The sequence below is a fragment of the Gopherus evgoodei genome, chromosome 4 (assembly GCF_007399415.2).
Source record: "Gopherus evgoodei ecotype Sinaloan lineage chromosome 4, rGopEvg1_v1.p, whole genome shotgun sequence".
NCBI classification, from domain to species: Eukaryota; Metazoa; Chordata; order Testudines; family Testudinidae; genus Gopherus; species Gopherus evgoodei.
The window spans coordinates 67,923,062-67,938,485 of NC_044325.1; the positions used below are offsets into that span (position 1 = coordinate 67,923,062).

The 15,424-nt window shown below is 48.4% G+C and overlaps 1 protein-coding gene across 1 annotated transcript in view; it reads right to left on the reverse strand.

Annotated features, from left to right (window-relative positions):
• PAPLN (papilin, proteoglycan like sulfated glycoprotein) overlaps positions 1 to 15,424 on the reverse strand; it is an 82,195-nt gene that overhangs the window by 29,563 nt on the left and 37,208 nt on the right. The window contains exons 10-17 of the mRNA XM_030559631.1: positions 14,904 to 15,027; positions 13,361 to 13,487; positions 12,204 to 12,269; positions 7,048 to 7,255; positions 4,536 to 4,712; positions 2,835 to 2,991; positions 1,454 to 1,540; positions 97 to 367 (exon numbers count right to left, since the gene is read on the reverse strand). Of these exons, the coding sequence (XP_030415491.1) occupies positions 97 to 367; positions 1,454 to 1,540; positions 2,835 to 2,991; positions 4,536 to 4,712; positions 7,048 to 7,255; positions 12,204 to 12,269; positions 13,361 to 13,487; positions 14,904 to 15,027 (1,217 nt within the window). The remainder of the gene's footprint in view (positions 1 to 96; positions 368 to 1,453; positions 1,541 to 2,834; positions 2,992 to 4,535; positions 4,713 to 7,047; positions 7,256 to 12,203; positions 12,270 to 13,360; positions 13,488 to 14,903; positions 15,028 to 15,424) is intronic.

Consider the following 15,424-nt stretch of genomic DNA (forward strand, 5'->3'; position numbering starts at 1 on the left):
TTATTTGGAACCCTGACCCAACAAATGTAGTCTGTAAACATCAACCCAGTCATAGAGGGTGGTTCCACCAGCCCAAACCCCACTGTTTCATCCAACCTGCTCTGATGGCATGTGCTGAAAGGGCAGCCTTGCCCAAAGGGGCCAGAAGCCGTAGTGTGACCATCTGAGCAGCAGCCATGAGGGCTCTGGCTGCAGTCCCGAGGGCCAGTTCCTGTGGCAATATCCTGATGGGAGCTGAACTGCCGGGATCCTGAAGAGCTTGAGTGAGATTCCCAACGAAGAGGCAAGAAGTTGGAGCTATGATCTTCACTGGGCTGGAACTGGTGGTGTGTGGCGCTACCTTGGACTGTTCTTTCATTGCTATAAACTGAAAAGAAAAATCCTTAATGCATGCAGCCCATTTCAGGTGGGCATCAAAATCCAGCCTCTGTTTCCTCTGCGTCTGTTCAAAGCACATAGATAGATGAAAGGAGTCCTCTACCAGTCCGACTCTGAGTCCAGACTTGTTAACATACATTTTTCACCTGGGAGAAAGTCACAGAAAACTTCCTGACTGAAGCTTTGGTTCCCATTCACAGTGAATTCTGGTTCCTTAAGATTACTGTGCTACCAGATAACCTATTACCCTTAAGAAATGGTCTCTAACAATATTCTTCCTGTCCTCACACTAGTTCAGGTGACACTGCTAGCTACATCAGATAGGAATATTTGAGGGGCAAAACTGCCAATTATAAAGTGACTGAGGGCAAGTGTTTAGCAGGTTTCTCAATACACAGGGACTGGCCTTTGAAGGAATGATGACCTTAATGAAGAATGAATATGGCATCAGTCACCTCAGATCACTTGCTGGCTACTCCCTTTCTTCTACCAGCTCATTAACACACCTGAGACACCCCCCACCTGTTTCACTTCCTCCTCCAAATGGGGGTTCCCTGTTCTCTCAGATTCTCTGGGTGTCTTTAGTTCCCGTATATCTTTTGTATCAGCTGCAGTAGTTCAAAATTAGGCACTGCAGCTGCCAATGCAAGATTCTGGGACAGACTTGAAACTTAAAGATGCCTGCAGCAAAAAACTGAGTGGAAACAGGGGAACTCTTCTAGAGATGAGATGGGAAGAAAGTCTGCAGGTGGTGAAGAAAGGTTTGGGACTGGCCTGCTGGCAAGGGACCATAGTAAACTTTTTATTCTCCTGGCAACCTCTTTGACGTGACTGCCAAGGAGGCACTCCATTTACCCTATGCTAATGCCGCCCATATCAAAGTCTAGGATTTATGCATACATATATACATTCCTTTGTGAATTTGTATCTAGATACAACTCAATATAGATATAAAAGGATCCATAAATTGTTCCTCACCCTAGGATTCCTGGCAGCTTATGGAAACCACATAAAGGAAGATAATAAAGAAAACAGAGAAGAGGACATCATAAAAGAAAACATAAGACCTCCAAACCTGTTGTGCCACTGTCTGGGTAGTAGCGGGTCAGCAAATACTCTCGGCTGATGTCATACCCTGTGGTATCCTGCATACTGGGAACCTCTGCAAGGAGATGGAAAAATGACAGAATATAGGCAGTGGGTTGGACTAGTGAATACAGGTGTCTGTAGTCACCTGTGCCATAGGACTGGACAGGAGAAGAAATATTCAGATTGGGATAAAGTGTCCCCAGAATTATTTCAACTCCTGGGGGGACACAGTGTGAGAGGTGCTTGGCATTGTTCTCTGTCAACCTGCATAATCCACTGCCACATTCCTATAAGGCAAGAAGAGGGACAGAAAGCCCCTAGCCAACCAGATGACATGTTGAAAATGTCACATTGTGGATCTGCCATGACCCAGCTGTGGACACCAGCATCTCTGCAGCCTTTAGCTTTCAGGCCAGGAGGGGCAATATCTTAACTCTGGACAACAGAATCCATCTCTCACAGTGTGCCAAAAATTAATTGCCCAGCAGGGGCTGGTGAGACTGTAAGATGGATTAACAAAGATACCTATGGTTAGCACTGCTAAGCAATGGTGAAACATTGTCTGCTCTGTCATGTGAAACTTCAGGTAACTAATTCTGGGGCCCATTTTCAGGTTGCTGTTGCTTGAAGCCAAGAAGTGGTTCATTTATCAATCAGGAGTGGGTCCTATGGCTTTGGGAGTGGAACCATAGCATTAATGTGGCCAGTAGGAGACCTCAAAGCTCCTGAAGCCAATGAGAAATTTTGTTTTCTCAGAGCATCCATGCTGAGGGACAGCTTGGACTGGATGGAACATCAAAACAGTACCCCTAGTTCTGTGGCGATACACCCAGGAGGACAGGTTTTAGTACATTTGGTTTGATTCCCCTATATGGCTGGAGGGAGAAGTATAGAGAGCTAGTGTTTGTAATAACACTCTGGTCAGCATGTTGTGTGCCCCCATATATACCTGATCCACAGAAGATGAGACTGTTACGGCCCCAGGCTACAGATCCATGCCCAAGCTGCAGAGACTCACACTTTTAGTTCTGGTGGTCCCTAATGCAATCCTCAGTGTCAGCCAAACAGAGGCCATCAGACAGGTAAGGGAAATACAGGAATTAAAAGCATCAGTGTCAAAAGGAAAAGGCACTGGTGTTGCTCACATGCCTGATGAACATGTTTCAGACAGCATAGGTAGCAGGAAACCCATTCCAGACACTGCGGGAAGATGGAGCAAACTAGCTGCTCTATGAAAGTTGCACGAATGGGCAGGCAAGAGGCAGAGGCCTCAAAACAATCAGCCCCGCTGGCATGGGATACTGAGAATTTTTATTCAAAAGCAGGAACATCCTAGGAAAATCCAGATGTCTAGTAATGTCACTTACGCTGTGGCAGATAGCAGGGCTGAGTGTTGCAGCTTCCCAGCATGGCTGGGGTCTGCGGCTGGCTGGCCTTGCATGTCTCAGGGGGGTAGAATTTGGAATCGCCGTCAGCACAGATGACCTGGCGTTTTCGGATGCCTGAGTCACAGCTCTTCGAACACTTGGGCAGAAAGATGAGGAGAGAGAGCAGGAAGACAGAACACAGTAACCCTATGAACCTGGCATGCTGACCAGGAACATGATTAGCAGCTGGCAAAACATGTCAAAGCATAGCCCATGACAGCCTGCTGAATGACGGTGTGACCAACATGGAAGTGTTGAACATGCCTAGAAGCAATTCGACTGTTACTGGGGTCCACCAGCCGTGCTAGGCACAGTCCTAAAGTCCCCCTTCTCTGTGGCCAGGTACCAAATTACAATGGGGCTGACAATGGAGAAACCAGGTTTGATGGTTGTGGTAGCATAGCTGACTGGCATTGGCACCTTTGCTAGGAATTAAGGTGGGGGTGGCAAGGAGGGATTGGCAGCAGCCAGGAATGAAGGCAAGTTAGTCAGGGAATAGGGGGCAAGTATCTGTATAAAAACCATCTGCCCCAGCAAGAAACTTCTCGCCTTTAATCAGATACAGGACATCATTTTCAAAATTAAGCACTCAAACCAAGCTCCTATTCCCTCATTTTGTTGGAATCCTACACATCAGACAGAATTAGATTAAGGTGTAAGGGCTCACCTAGCCTTGTTAAGACCCCATCTACACGGTGCCAGGAACTGTGCTTAGCATCTTTTAAGCCAGTCCAGGCTAACTCAGCTGGCACAGATGGGGCAAAATTGAGTTTGGGAAATTGCCTACTAGCTTTGGTGTTGATCCTGACCACAAGTCAGGCTAAACACAGTTTGGCCCTCTATCTAAATTTTAGGCAGACGACCCTCTGTTTAAACTGGGTTACCCTGAACCCTTTCAGAAACATACTTCAATTCACCAAACTTGATGTCCAGCCCAATAGAGATGGAGCCTACCTCATACTCCGTCTGTCACATTCAAATGGGTAGCTGTGATGTTGATAGTGGTGTCACAGAAATGGGAACAACAAAAGCAACAGGAGTGAATTGTTTCAGTGTATCAGCTGCATGCTGCCACAGTCAGGGCCGGTGCTACCATTTAGGCAGCCTAGGCAATCGCCTAGGGCGCCAGAATAAATGGTGGGTGCCGTTTTGCCGGAGGGGGCAGCAGGCGGCTCCGGTGGAGCTGCCGCAGTGGTGCCTGCGGAGGGTCCGGTGCTCTGCGGCTCCGGTGGAGCTGCCGCAGTCGTGCCTGCGGACGGTCGGTGGACCGCCCTCAGGCATCACTGCGGCAGCTCCACCGGAGCTGCGGAGCACCGGACCCTCCGCAGGCACCACTGCGGCAGCTCCACCGGAGCCAAGGGACCAGCGCGCAGGGCGGCAAAATTGCCATGCGCCTAGGGCGCTCAAACCCCTAGCGGCGGTCCTGGCCACAGTCACTGAAACGTTAATCCTCCCTTGGGCTTGTTTTTGGAGCAGACACAATCTGTGACAGTAAGCCATGGAGCTGATAACGAAGGAGTATGTGCTTCTGGCCTCAACAATCAACATGTGGACCGATTCACTTACAGCACAATATGTGAGAGAAACTGCATGAGCACAAGTTAATTGATGAAGTGAGCACCATGAGGAAACGACACTCACCAGGCCCCAGGCTCCAATGTGCCAACCAATTTTCTGGATGCAATTCTCCTTGCTGCAGGGTTGGCTGAGGAGTGGTTTAGGCTCTGTCAGGCAGGCAAAGTCTTGAGTCTGAGAGCCCAACTCAGTTCTGCAGGTGACAGTTCGGGTTTGAATGCCCTCTCCACAGCTAGCTGAGCACTGCAAGAAGGACCCTGATTGTTATAGGGAATGCAGTCAGGTACCTCCAAGTTTCCTGGCTCTGCTCCCAATTTGAAAATAGACATCAGCTTTGAAAATGTATAGTACGAACAACCACCGGAGAAGCAGCCTAATGCGTATGTTACTGGGATGCCATCATTCTTAGGCTGTATAGGAGGCAGAGTTGCCTGATGGACAGGGCACTGACCTGGGACTTGGGCTCTATTCCTGACTCTATGACTAGCTTGCTAGATGACTTGAGCAAGTCATTTCACCTCTCAGTTTCTCCATTGATGAGGATACTTACCTTTGTAAAGTGCTTTGAGATCTACTGATGCAAAGTGATACACATAAGCTACAGGTTATTATGTTAGTGGCTCCTGCCAGAAATCAGCACAAGGTAAGGATTTCAGAGCAGGAAAGAGGACATAGGTTCTTGCATTCTCCAGATCCCAGGCCCAAAAACCTTGTCCCACTCAAGTGATCCACAGTCTGGTTCCTAATCTGTTTCTCCTGATGACAGAGGGAGAAGAGGAACTCCCTGTTTTTTCACAGGGTGGGGCTGTGGGGCTGTGTTGTGATCACTATGCTAGAAATTACAATTTACATATATTTTTAGTGTTTTTCAATGCCACGTTCCTCTTTTAATTTCACTGTCATGATTCCTAGTATCCAAACCATTCTGGAATCTGTAGCAGTCACCATATTCATATATTTTTTTCTGCATCTTTCAGGACAAATGTAGAGTCCTGAATTTGTTTCAGGAATTGTAACACCATGATGTTATGCCACATTGTCACATTAGATTGTTCAATATCTTCATTAATGATCTGGATGATGGGATAGATTGCACCATTAGCAAGTTTGTGGATGACACTAAACTGGTGGAAGAAGTAGATATGCTGGAGAGTAGGGATAGGGTCCAGAGTGGCCTAGACAAATTGGTGGATTGGGCTAAAAGAAATCTGATGAGTTTCAACAAGGACAAATGCAGAGTCCTTCACTTAGGATGGAAGAATCTCATGCACTGCTAAAGGCTGGGGATCGACTGGCTAAGTGGCAGTTCTGCAGAAAAGGACCTGGGGATTACAGTGGACGAGAAGCTGGATATGAGTCAACAGGGTGTCCCTTGTTGCCAAGAAGGCTAACAGCATATTAGGCTGCATTATAGTAGAAGCATTGCCAGCAGATCGAGGGAAGTGATATTCCCCTCTATTTAGCACTGGTGAGGCCATATCTGGAGTATTGCATCCAGTTTTGCCTCCCATCCCCCACTACAGAAAGGATGTGGACAAATTGGAGAGAGTCCAGAGGAGGGCAATGAAAATGATTGGGGGGCTGAGGCACATGACTTATGAGGAAAGACATGAGAACAGGTCTTATTTAGTCTGCAGAAGAGAAGAGAAGAGTGAGGGAGAATTTGATAGCAGCCTTCAACTACCTGAAAGGGGGTTCCAAAGAGATGGAACCAGGCTGTTCTTTGTGGTGGCAGATGACAGAACAAGGAGTAATGGTTTCAAGTTGCAGTGAAGGAGGTCTAGGTTGGATTTAGGAAAAACTATTTCACTAGGAGGGTGGTGAAGCACTGGAATGGGTTACCTAGGGAGGTGGTTGAATCTCCATCCTTATAGGTTTTTAAGGTCTGGCTTGACAAAGCCCTGGCTAGGATGATTTAGTTGGGATTGGTCCTGCTTTGAGCAGGGGATTGGACTAGATGACCTCCTGAGGTCTCTTCCAACCCTAATCTTCTATGATTCTATGGTGCTGCACCTTTTCAGGCAGTGCAATGTCTCAACACAGCAATACAAATGTTGCCAGGCTGTACTGCTGTACTGAATGTAAGTTCTGGAGAATAAATTTCAGCCCAGCACTGAAGATCGACTAGACAGGACTTAATAGGTGTCCTCCATCTCTCCCCTTTTTATGTTTCTAGGATTTCAAATGTCCTCCTCATTGGCTGGCCTGCATGTAAGTGGTTCAAAGACTGCCCCCTTGTGGAGACACAAATATACCCAGGCACCAACAATCCAACTCACAATATCATGTATGGGCTGAACTCTGCCCAGACATACAGCTTAGTGCAATGCCTTTGTAGATCAAAGACCAAGGCAGATTTGGTCCTCCGTCTACACAGAGTATGTTCTACAAGTCCCTTTCTCTGCCCCATCTGCACAGGATCTAAGTCTGTTGCAGCCCTAGATGGATAACCTGTCTCTTTACCTCAAGCTGTAGCATTTCACACTTCTAGCTCTGAAGGTCCCTGGTTCAATCCCTGGTGTGTTAGCTCAGAGGGCGGTTGTCAGATATGTACATTGCATTCAATGTGTGAACTCACCTCCGACCAGGGCTCTGTGCTCCACGTCGCACACTGTCGCATGTTGCAGGGCTGCGTGCTGCGAGGTTGCTCCACAAAGGCCATGCATTTGGCATCATCCACCACCGCAGGGGAGCCTTGTCCATCGTATGACATGCAGTAAACTGAGCGAGTTTGGGTACCTCCCCCGCAGGTGGCTGAGCAGGCTCCCCACTCCCCGGTTTTCCAGCTGTAGGTAACAGAAAGCCATCACAGAACCAATGAACAAAGAGGGCTAGCAAGGAAGTCTCTGTACTTAGGGCTTGCTGTATCACAGCTGGTGCCCAAAGGGCCAAGGTTAACCCTGAAATCCCCAGTTCAACTAGTTAGAGAAAAATCTCTTTTTGTGTTGTGACATCAGCAACAGAAAGGAAGGAAGACACAAAGGGCCATCACAGCATGACAGGACATCACAGAGTCATATTTTAGTCTTCCACTCAAGAAAGTGGTGAAGGTGGCAATTTGAGAGAGTGCAAAATACCTGCATGTCCAGGAGGCAGCCATGAAAGTAACAGTTGCCTACACAAGCTGACCATATATTAAGGGAATTTCACCATAACAGTCTGTGTGGAGCTGATCCCCATTACATTACCAGAGGCAGAAACTCAAATGTAGCTGGAATAAAGTTACAAGTGAGTTTAAACAGGAACAATTGCTGCATAGCATAGAAGGGCAATGGGGCAGCACTGTGGAACCAATCTGTGAGTGCAACCCACATGGCTTTCTGACTGTGTGGGGACTCCTCAGGCCTGGTCTACTGTTAAAATTTAGAGTGATCTAGTCAGTGGTGTGAAAAATTCATACTGAGTGGCATAGTTAAGATGAGCTAATCCCCAGTGTAGATGAGGCTAGGTCCCTGGAAGAATTCTTCCATTGACCTTGCTACCGCCCCTCAGGGAGGTGGATTACCTACATCAATGGAAAAACCATGTCCATCGATGCAGGAAGTGTCTACAGCTGTGCCTTTGTAGTGCCCATAGCGTAGCCATGCCCTTAGAGCACCACTTTTATTTATTTCTAAAAGGAAGAGGGACAAAAGGCATCTCTCTATCACACTAGGTCCCTATCCATGAAAACATCACATACAGGACTGCACAACAGAAGACTAGCAACGCAATCAGCCCGACCACTTAAACTCCAGCCACAAGCTACAGTATAGAGACAAACCAAAACCCCATTCTGTCTCAAAGCCAATTCTTAAAGTGTGGGTGGTGACCCCTTGCTGGCGGTCAGTGGACAGCTTCCTTGTCACGTGGTGCTGGCTTAGGTCCTTATTTCCAACTGCGGACTTGCATTAAAAAAGGCTAAACATTCATTAGACAAACCCTTTGTCATGTAAGCAGTTGCAGTAGTTGTCACCAAGTTGGGAGAGGAGGGCTCCCCAAGATAATCCCACTGTTAGGATGAGGTCTACATTATGAAAGTTTGAAAACCCTTGCCCTAGCCCTTTCTACCCATGCTCCAACCCTGGGAACACAGACTGATGAGCCTTGCAGCATGCCTTGAAGGGAGCCCCATGGACAACTGGTGCCTCCCCATACCGGAAGGCATGATCTAAAGGGAGGGCACGTGTCCCCCTGAACAACCACCCCTCCGTGCTCAGCCCTGGGCCACCGTGCTCTCCCCACTGCACATTACCTGCAGGAAGGGGGCGCTCTGCCCTCCCACTGTGCCTGGCCCCCCTGCATGTCCTTCTGCTCTCCCTGGCAAGAGGTAGCCTGGGTGGGGAGCAGAAGGGAGTCACTTCTAAAGCCGCCTTTTCCTGGTTGCTGCCCTGCAGCCCGCCAGCTGCCTGAGAGAGACTGGCTGGGGGGGTGGCTTCTGCTCCCTGCCCAGGCTCAGCCACCAGGGACCGCAGCTGAGAGAGTTGGAAACGTGCTGGGGGGGGGGGGGGCTCCAGCTCACTCATCCCCGATCCTTGGCACCCAAGCCCAGGCAGGGAGTGGAAGCAACCTCCCCAGCCAGGCTGTCTCAGGCAGCAACCAGCCCACCATGCTGTAGAGCAGTGTCCCAGAATCCGGAAGGGTTTGGTCCCTTCCACTTCCCAGCATCTGGGGAAATCTCCCATGATATCACCCAGCCTCTTCTTCACCCCACCTCTTCCCACCCCATTCCACCCTCTCCCCTGCCTCTTCCTGCCCCCTACTCCTCCTCCTCCCCCGCAGCACATCCTGCACACTGCCAAACAGTTGATCGTGGCAGGAGGGAGGTGCTGGGGGGATGGGGAGGAGCTGATTGGTGAGGCCCGCCAGGGGCCTCCCTAGGGGAGGAGGGGCTTGCCGGTGGGTCCTCAGCACCCACTATTTTTTTTCCATGGGTGCTTCAGCCCCAGAGCACTTACAACATTGGCGCCTATGCTTTTGGACCCCAGTGGAGCCCAAAGTCAGAGGCAGGGCCACCCAGAGGATTCAGGGGGCCTGGGGTCTTTGGCGGCCCCTGCCGCCAAACTGCCACCAAAGACCCGGCACTTCAGCGGCAGGTTCTGGTGTGGAAGGACCCTCCGCTGCGGGTCTTCGGGGCACTTTGGTGGTGGGTCCTGGAGCAGAAGGACACCCGCCGCCAAATTGCCACCAAAGACCCGGAGAAAAGAAGCTTCGGGGGCCTGGGCCCCGCTAGAGTTTTCAAGGGCCCCTGGAGCGAGTGAAGAATCCCTCTCCAGAGGCCCCAAAAAACTCTCATGGGGGCCCCTGCGGGGCCTGGGGCTTGGGGCAAATTACCCCACTTGCCCTCCTCTCTGGGCGGCCCTGGTCAGAGGTAGGGGGTGCTCATGGAGAACTTCCTGCTGTCAGCTACCTTCCAGTTAATCAAGTGAGCTCCAGCTAAAACAGCTCCACTGATTAGTCAAGAGGGCAGATATAATCTTTGCCATCTCCTTCTACTTGTTCCCCCAGCCTGTCATCATCACCTTCATCTTAACCAAACTGAGTCCTCAGACCATCCTCCTCATTAACTCCACTAAGGGTCCCATATATTTACTGAGCAAGAGAAGCGACACAATAGAATCCTGTACAAGAATGCCTTCAAGGTCAATGAGCAATTTCCCAATATAACTCTGGGTTCTCTCAGCCAGGAAGGAACAGACACACTCAATTCCTACCTATGACTGAAGGTAGGGCGATCAGATGTCCTGATTTTATAGGAACAGTCCTGATTTTTGGGTCTCTCTTATATAGGCTCCTATTACCCTCACCTCTCCACCCCCATCCTGATTTTTTAACACTTGTTGTTTGGTCATCCTAACCGTAGGCCAGTCATAAACAACTCACAGTCAACTGCAAATAAAGCAGTTGATAGATCTAATAGTATTAGTGTGGATACCTGATCATTCATTATCCATCAAGCTGTGTTTCTGTACCGTACACAAGTCTGCAACCAAACTGTGTTGGAGATCTGGGGCACCTAGATACTATAAGAGCATCTTGTTGCAACCTTTTCAGTTATCATACCCAAAAGAGGGAAGATTAAAATGGTTAAATAATTGCTCATATGTTAATGTCAAGCAATGGTTTCTTTTGCAAAGGGCATATGCAAGTGTCCTTCAAAGCAGATGGCAACTTGTGCTCTTCAAAGGAGGCAATGACAATTTCACCAACAATGGACCTAGTTCTTCCCAAATGGCCTTTAGCAAACAGGAGGGACATGGAGCTAAGTCACAGACTGTGGTTAAAAATTCACTCAACACCTCCAGTACCTCAGTGAGTGCCACATGATGAAATCTGAGCAAAGATGACCTGGTGTTTGTTCCCCACAAGATATAAATCTGTTCTGCCACGAATTTAAATAACTCAGTCTAAATCTGCAAAATAACTAGAAATTCCCTCACAAAAAGAATCAGCAGCCAGGCACAGACTGCCCAGATTAATCAGGCTGCCAACCACGCAAAAACTCACTGATCAAGATTTTGCAGATGCTATAGTGGAGTTAAAAAACCAATTCTTCCTGTTCCCATAAAGCCACAGTATAATATGCTTAATAGGCAACAGGTTTAAAATAAACAAAAGAAACACACATACAACGCACAGTCAACCTGTGGAACTCCTTACCAGAGGATGTTGTGAAGGCCAAGACTATAACAGGGTTCAGAAAAGACCTAGATAAGTTCACGGAGGATCGGTCCATCAAGGGCTATTAGCCAGGATGGGCAGGGAGAGTGTCCCTAGCCTTTGTTTGCCAGAAGCTGGGAATAGGCAACAGGGGATGGATCACTTGATGATTATCTGTTCTGTTCACTCCCTCTAGGGCACCTGGCATTGGACACTGTCAGAAGATAGGATACTAGGCTAGATGGACTTTTGGTCTGACCCAGCATGGCTGCTCTTGTGTTAAAAGGTCTTTACGAAAATTGGCCAAATTCAACCAGAGGCTTTTGCAACTGGTACTCAAGGCATGTTCTGCCTCACTTCTTTCATCACAGGCCATCTGTAAACCGAGGTGACCTGTGAGATTGAAGCCATGAAAAAAGATGCCTAAGGACCACCCTATTGACAGAAGAGGGCAACGTGGTGGTAAGTCCCACTCAGCCATTAGTAGAGTGGTCTGCTGGGAGGACAATTTTTCTCTTTTTTGCTTCCAGTGCCATGGTGGAGAGCCATATAATCACAGTAAACACTGCATCCAGGCACTTTTGTGCCTGAACTGGAGCGCACGCTATTGGGAGAAGAGCTTCGGAGGAAACTCGAGGTTGCAACAAAAGGAAGTTTGGCATTCTGACTAGTTCTTAAATAATCTGATTCACTGCAGTCCTACCCCATTTCTGTTTCTTTCTATGAGTTTATCATCTTGACAAATTGAGCAAAATCTTCCAAAGCAGCCACCTTGCCCAAGGGAAATGGCAATACTTATTTCAGGGTCAGAAACAGAAAGATACAAAGAAGTGTCCCCTCCAATAGTCACATCAGAAGAACAAATAATCAGTAGGGCTCACCAGGGTCTGAGCAAAGCTTCCCTTTTTTTAGTACTCAGGACCCTCCACCATCATCTGTAGGGGGTGAGAATCAAAAGCAAAGCACCAACCTAGACCATCACCAAGGATGAAAACACCCAGTGGGATTCACCAAGCAACTAGATTTTCTAGGTGGGAAGTGGGCAGAGAATAGCTGAAGCTCTGCTTTCTATAATCTCTATCTCCTTCTTGTTACCTCTTCATTTGAGAGCTCCAGGCTCCGCTGTGGCTCCACACTCCCGGCAGATAGATGTAAGATATCCTTTATACACAGAACAAAGGTTTTAAAAGGACTTTAAGCAATATTTAGAATTCTAGAGCTACAGCTTATTGTGTAGGCAGAAATGTTCCCAGGTCTCCAGGTGCCCTCAAAACACAGGGGCTCCAACAGGCCTCACGCTAATTCCACTGGATATGCAAAGAGGGTGTCCCAGGGTGATAAAATGGTACATGCTACAGATACTCAAGTTGGAGCCATGTGGCAGCCAACTGTAAGTGCAATGGAAGGGGGAGCTTGACAGCCCAATAGGAGGAAGGATTGCAGGGCTCAGCCCTCTCAGAAAGGGCCAGGACCTGGGGAATGCAGCAAGTTAACTCCCTTCGCTCTTATATTTGCAGCTCTAAGTGAAGGGAAGAATGAACACTAATGAATCCTTCTCCTTCCCCTACTTCGGCTAGGATAATATCTCCAGCAACTCTATCTAGGCAAAGTGAGAGCCCCTGGTTTTGGACACAGACTCAGGCCATGTAGATCCATTCCTTATGGGCACAGAAATCCATTCTCACATCTTGGATAAAACATTTCAAAAGTGCCTAAGGCTACTTCTACACTACAGCCAGATTGACGCTCTGAGAGTGATCCACGGAGATCAATTTAGCGGGTCAAACAAAGACCCGCCAAATCAACAGCAGATCGCTCTCCAGTCGACCCCTGTACTCTACCCCCAATGAGAAGAGTAAGGTAAGTTGACAAAAGATTTTCTCCCATCGACCCCTTGTGGTACAGACCTAAGTTATTCATGTAGTTGGAGTTGCGTAGCGTAGGTCGACTTACCACAGTAGTGTAGACATAGCCTAAGTAACTTAGCAGCCTATATCCCACTTTCTAAAGTGACTAAGGCACTAAATTCCATTGACCACTGTTCTGCCAGTCACAGCTCAGGTATCACCTACCCCTGGGTGCTCTAGAGACATCTGTTTCCACTGACACGTGAAGTGTATGTGTTTTTCATCAGCTCCAGACTGGGCCGGCAGTGGGGGAAGCTGAAGGCAATCAGCATTCTTTTTCCTGGTTCTCAATATACTTCACAAAGGGGTTGAAGAATCCAGAGAGGTGGAAAAAGAAAGTCTCACCGTTTTGTCTGAGGACAGGCTTGAAGACCACATGTCCGGTTATTGGCTGGCTTTGGTTTGTCCCTGCACATATAGTCTGGATAGGCTTCATTGTCTATGGTGCAGAACACCAGGCGTGATTGGTAACCTAAAGGAGAAGAGGAAAAGAATATTCTGGTCAAAGTGGCCCCTCCATAAAAGGGATTTAAATGCAATGGTTTGGGGAATGGCACATTTCTGAGGTAGTCTGGAGCCCTCACAGCATCTGCAGGCTGCCGAGAGAACTGGGCCAGGTGCACCTCCAGGAGTCTCTATATAATCTGTTCCCCCATAAATTGTCCAGTGGTTAGGGCAGTAGCCTAGGACCTGAGAGACCTGGGTTCAATTCCCTGCTTCTCCATGGACTCTCTGTGTCTCAGCTCCCCAACTGTAAAATGTGGATCTTAGTATTATCCTACTCCAGGGTGGTGTTGGGAGGATAAACACACGAACAATTGTGAGGTGCTCAAATACTCTGGTGAAAGATGCTGTAGAAGTACCTACCCTAGATAGCGGCTGGGCCCACTGGAAGGGTAAGAGAGAGCCAGAAGGAATTTTCCTTTAGCTCAGGTGGCGGTGCCCGGTGTTTTGGAAGTTGAAGAACCAGGATTCTAATCCTGGCTCCTGAGTGGTATTCCCGGCCAAACATAATTTATCTAGTAATTGTGTCTGTTTTCTGCAACACATGGACTTGTTACAATAGCAGAGCTGAGGGTCAGCCCAATAAGGCTGGGTTTAAGCCAGGATGAAAGTGGATCAGCCCCTGGGGAAAGGGGCAACTCTGCATCCCTATTCCAGGATTATAACAGCAGGTGAGGTGATGTCACCTTCTACAGAGGCATCCTTGAACTCATATTATGGACAAGAGTGGTAAGTCACTGCAGCAGCCACTAGCAAAGAAGGTGAGAAAGGGCAGGCAGGAGCTCAGCATACTGTGAAACTGGTTTTCATTGAGAATCCACGAGTGTGTTAATGTGTACATAGCGTGACCACAGGGGAGCTCTGGAAGCCTCTCTGCTGGATGGATGCTCCATATGGAGGCACTAGCGGTGGCAGGCTGAGTCACATGGGGGTGGAGCAGCAAGGAGCTGGGCTTGGTGAGGATGTGTTTTGGGTGGCTCGAGCGGGCAAAACTGTGTGTAAAGGGCTGAAGTTAAACCAAAGAAAACTTAGGCTGCCTGTCAGAAAGAAATCCTTGGCAAAGAGATCTATTGGTCTCGAAAACTGTCCCCAAGGGAAGCAGTGGGAGCACCATCACTCAGGACATAGAAAACTAGACTGGACAAAGCATTGAAAACAGAAAGTAGGGAACAATCCTGAAGTGACCCCCAGCCTGGCCTCTGATTCACAGACCCTTCGTAGCCTACTGCAGCTGCCAATGCTCCTTAATCTCTCTGTGGGACAGCCCTGGGGAAGGGACCGCTGACAGCTTTTCAGATGGCAGTACATAGTGTCTTCCCTTTTGGATACTGGCTGTGCATTGGGTACTGTCTGCCACTGGTGAGGGTGCCCCCAGCCCTCTCACCTCCGCCACACTCTGAGCTGCAATCACTCCAAGAGCCGTAGCTCCAGCTGTAGCCCGAGCTGTACCCTTGCATGGGCAGGTAGTATTCATACTGCACCCCCTGGTTTGGCTCCTGGCTGATGAGCTGCAAAGGAAAGAGAACGAAGTAAGAGCCAGAAAACAAAACAGTATTTTCTCTCTCTCCTGGCCACGCTTCCCGTCCTTACCTCAGGATCCATGCAAGGTAAACTCCCCCTTCTGCTCCCTGCACCCCCCTGTTCATTGGCCATTTATTTTCTGTGCTTTGTTTCCTCCCTAATACATCTTAGACTCTAATAAGACTTAGAGCACTTTTTCCAGTGAAGAGAGAGCATGCATCTTTCTCAGAGCTGGTTGATTGTGCTGATCCTCTAATAGGCAGCAGGGGGTATTCTGGGCTGGCCTTACGCATAAGCATAATGAATAGCTATTTGGGTGCCCCCATCCTATACCAGATCTTTAAATCATGAGCTTCCCCTATTATTTTCTTTAGCTTCTTGACC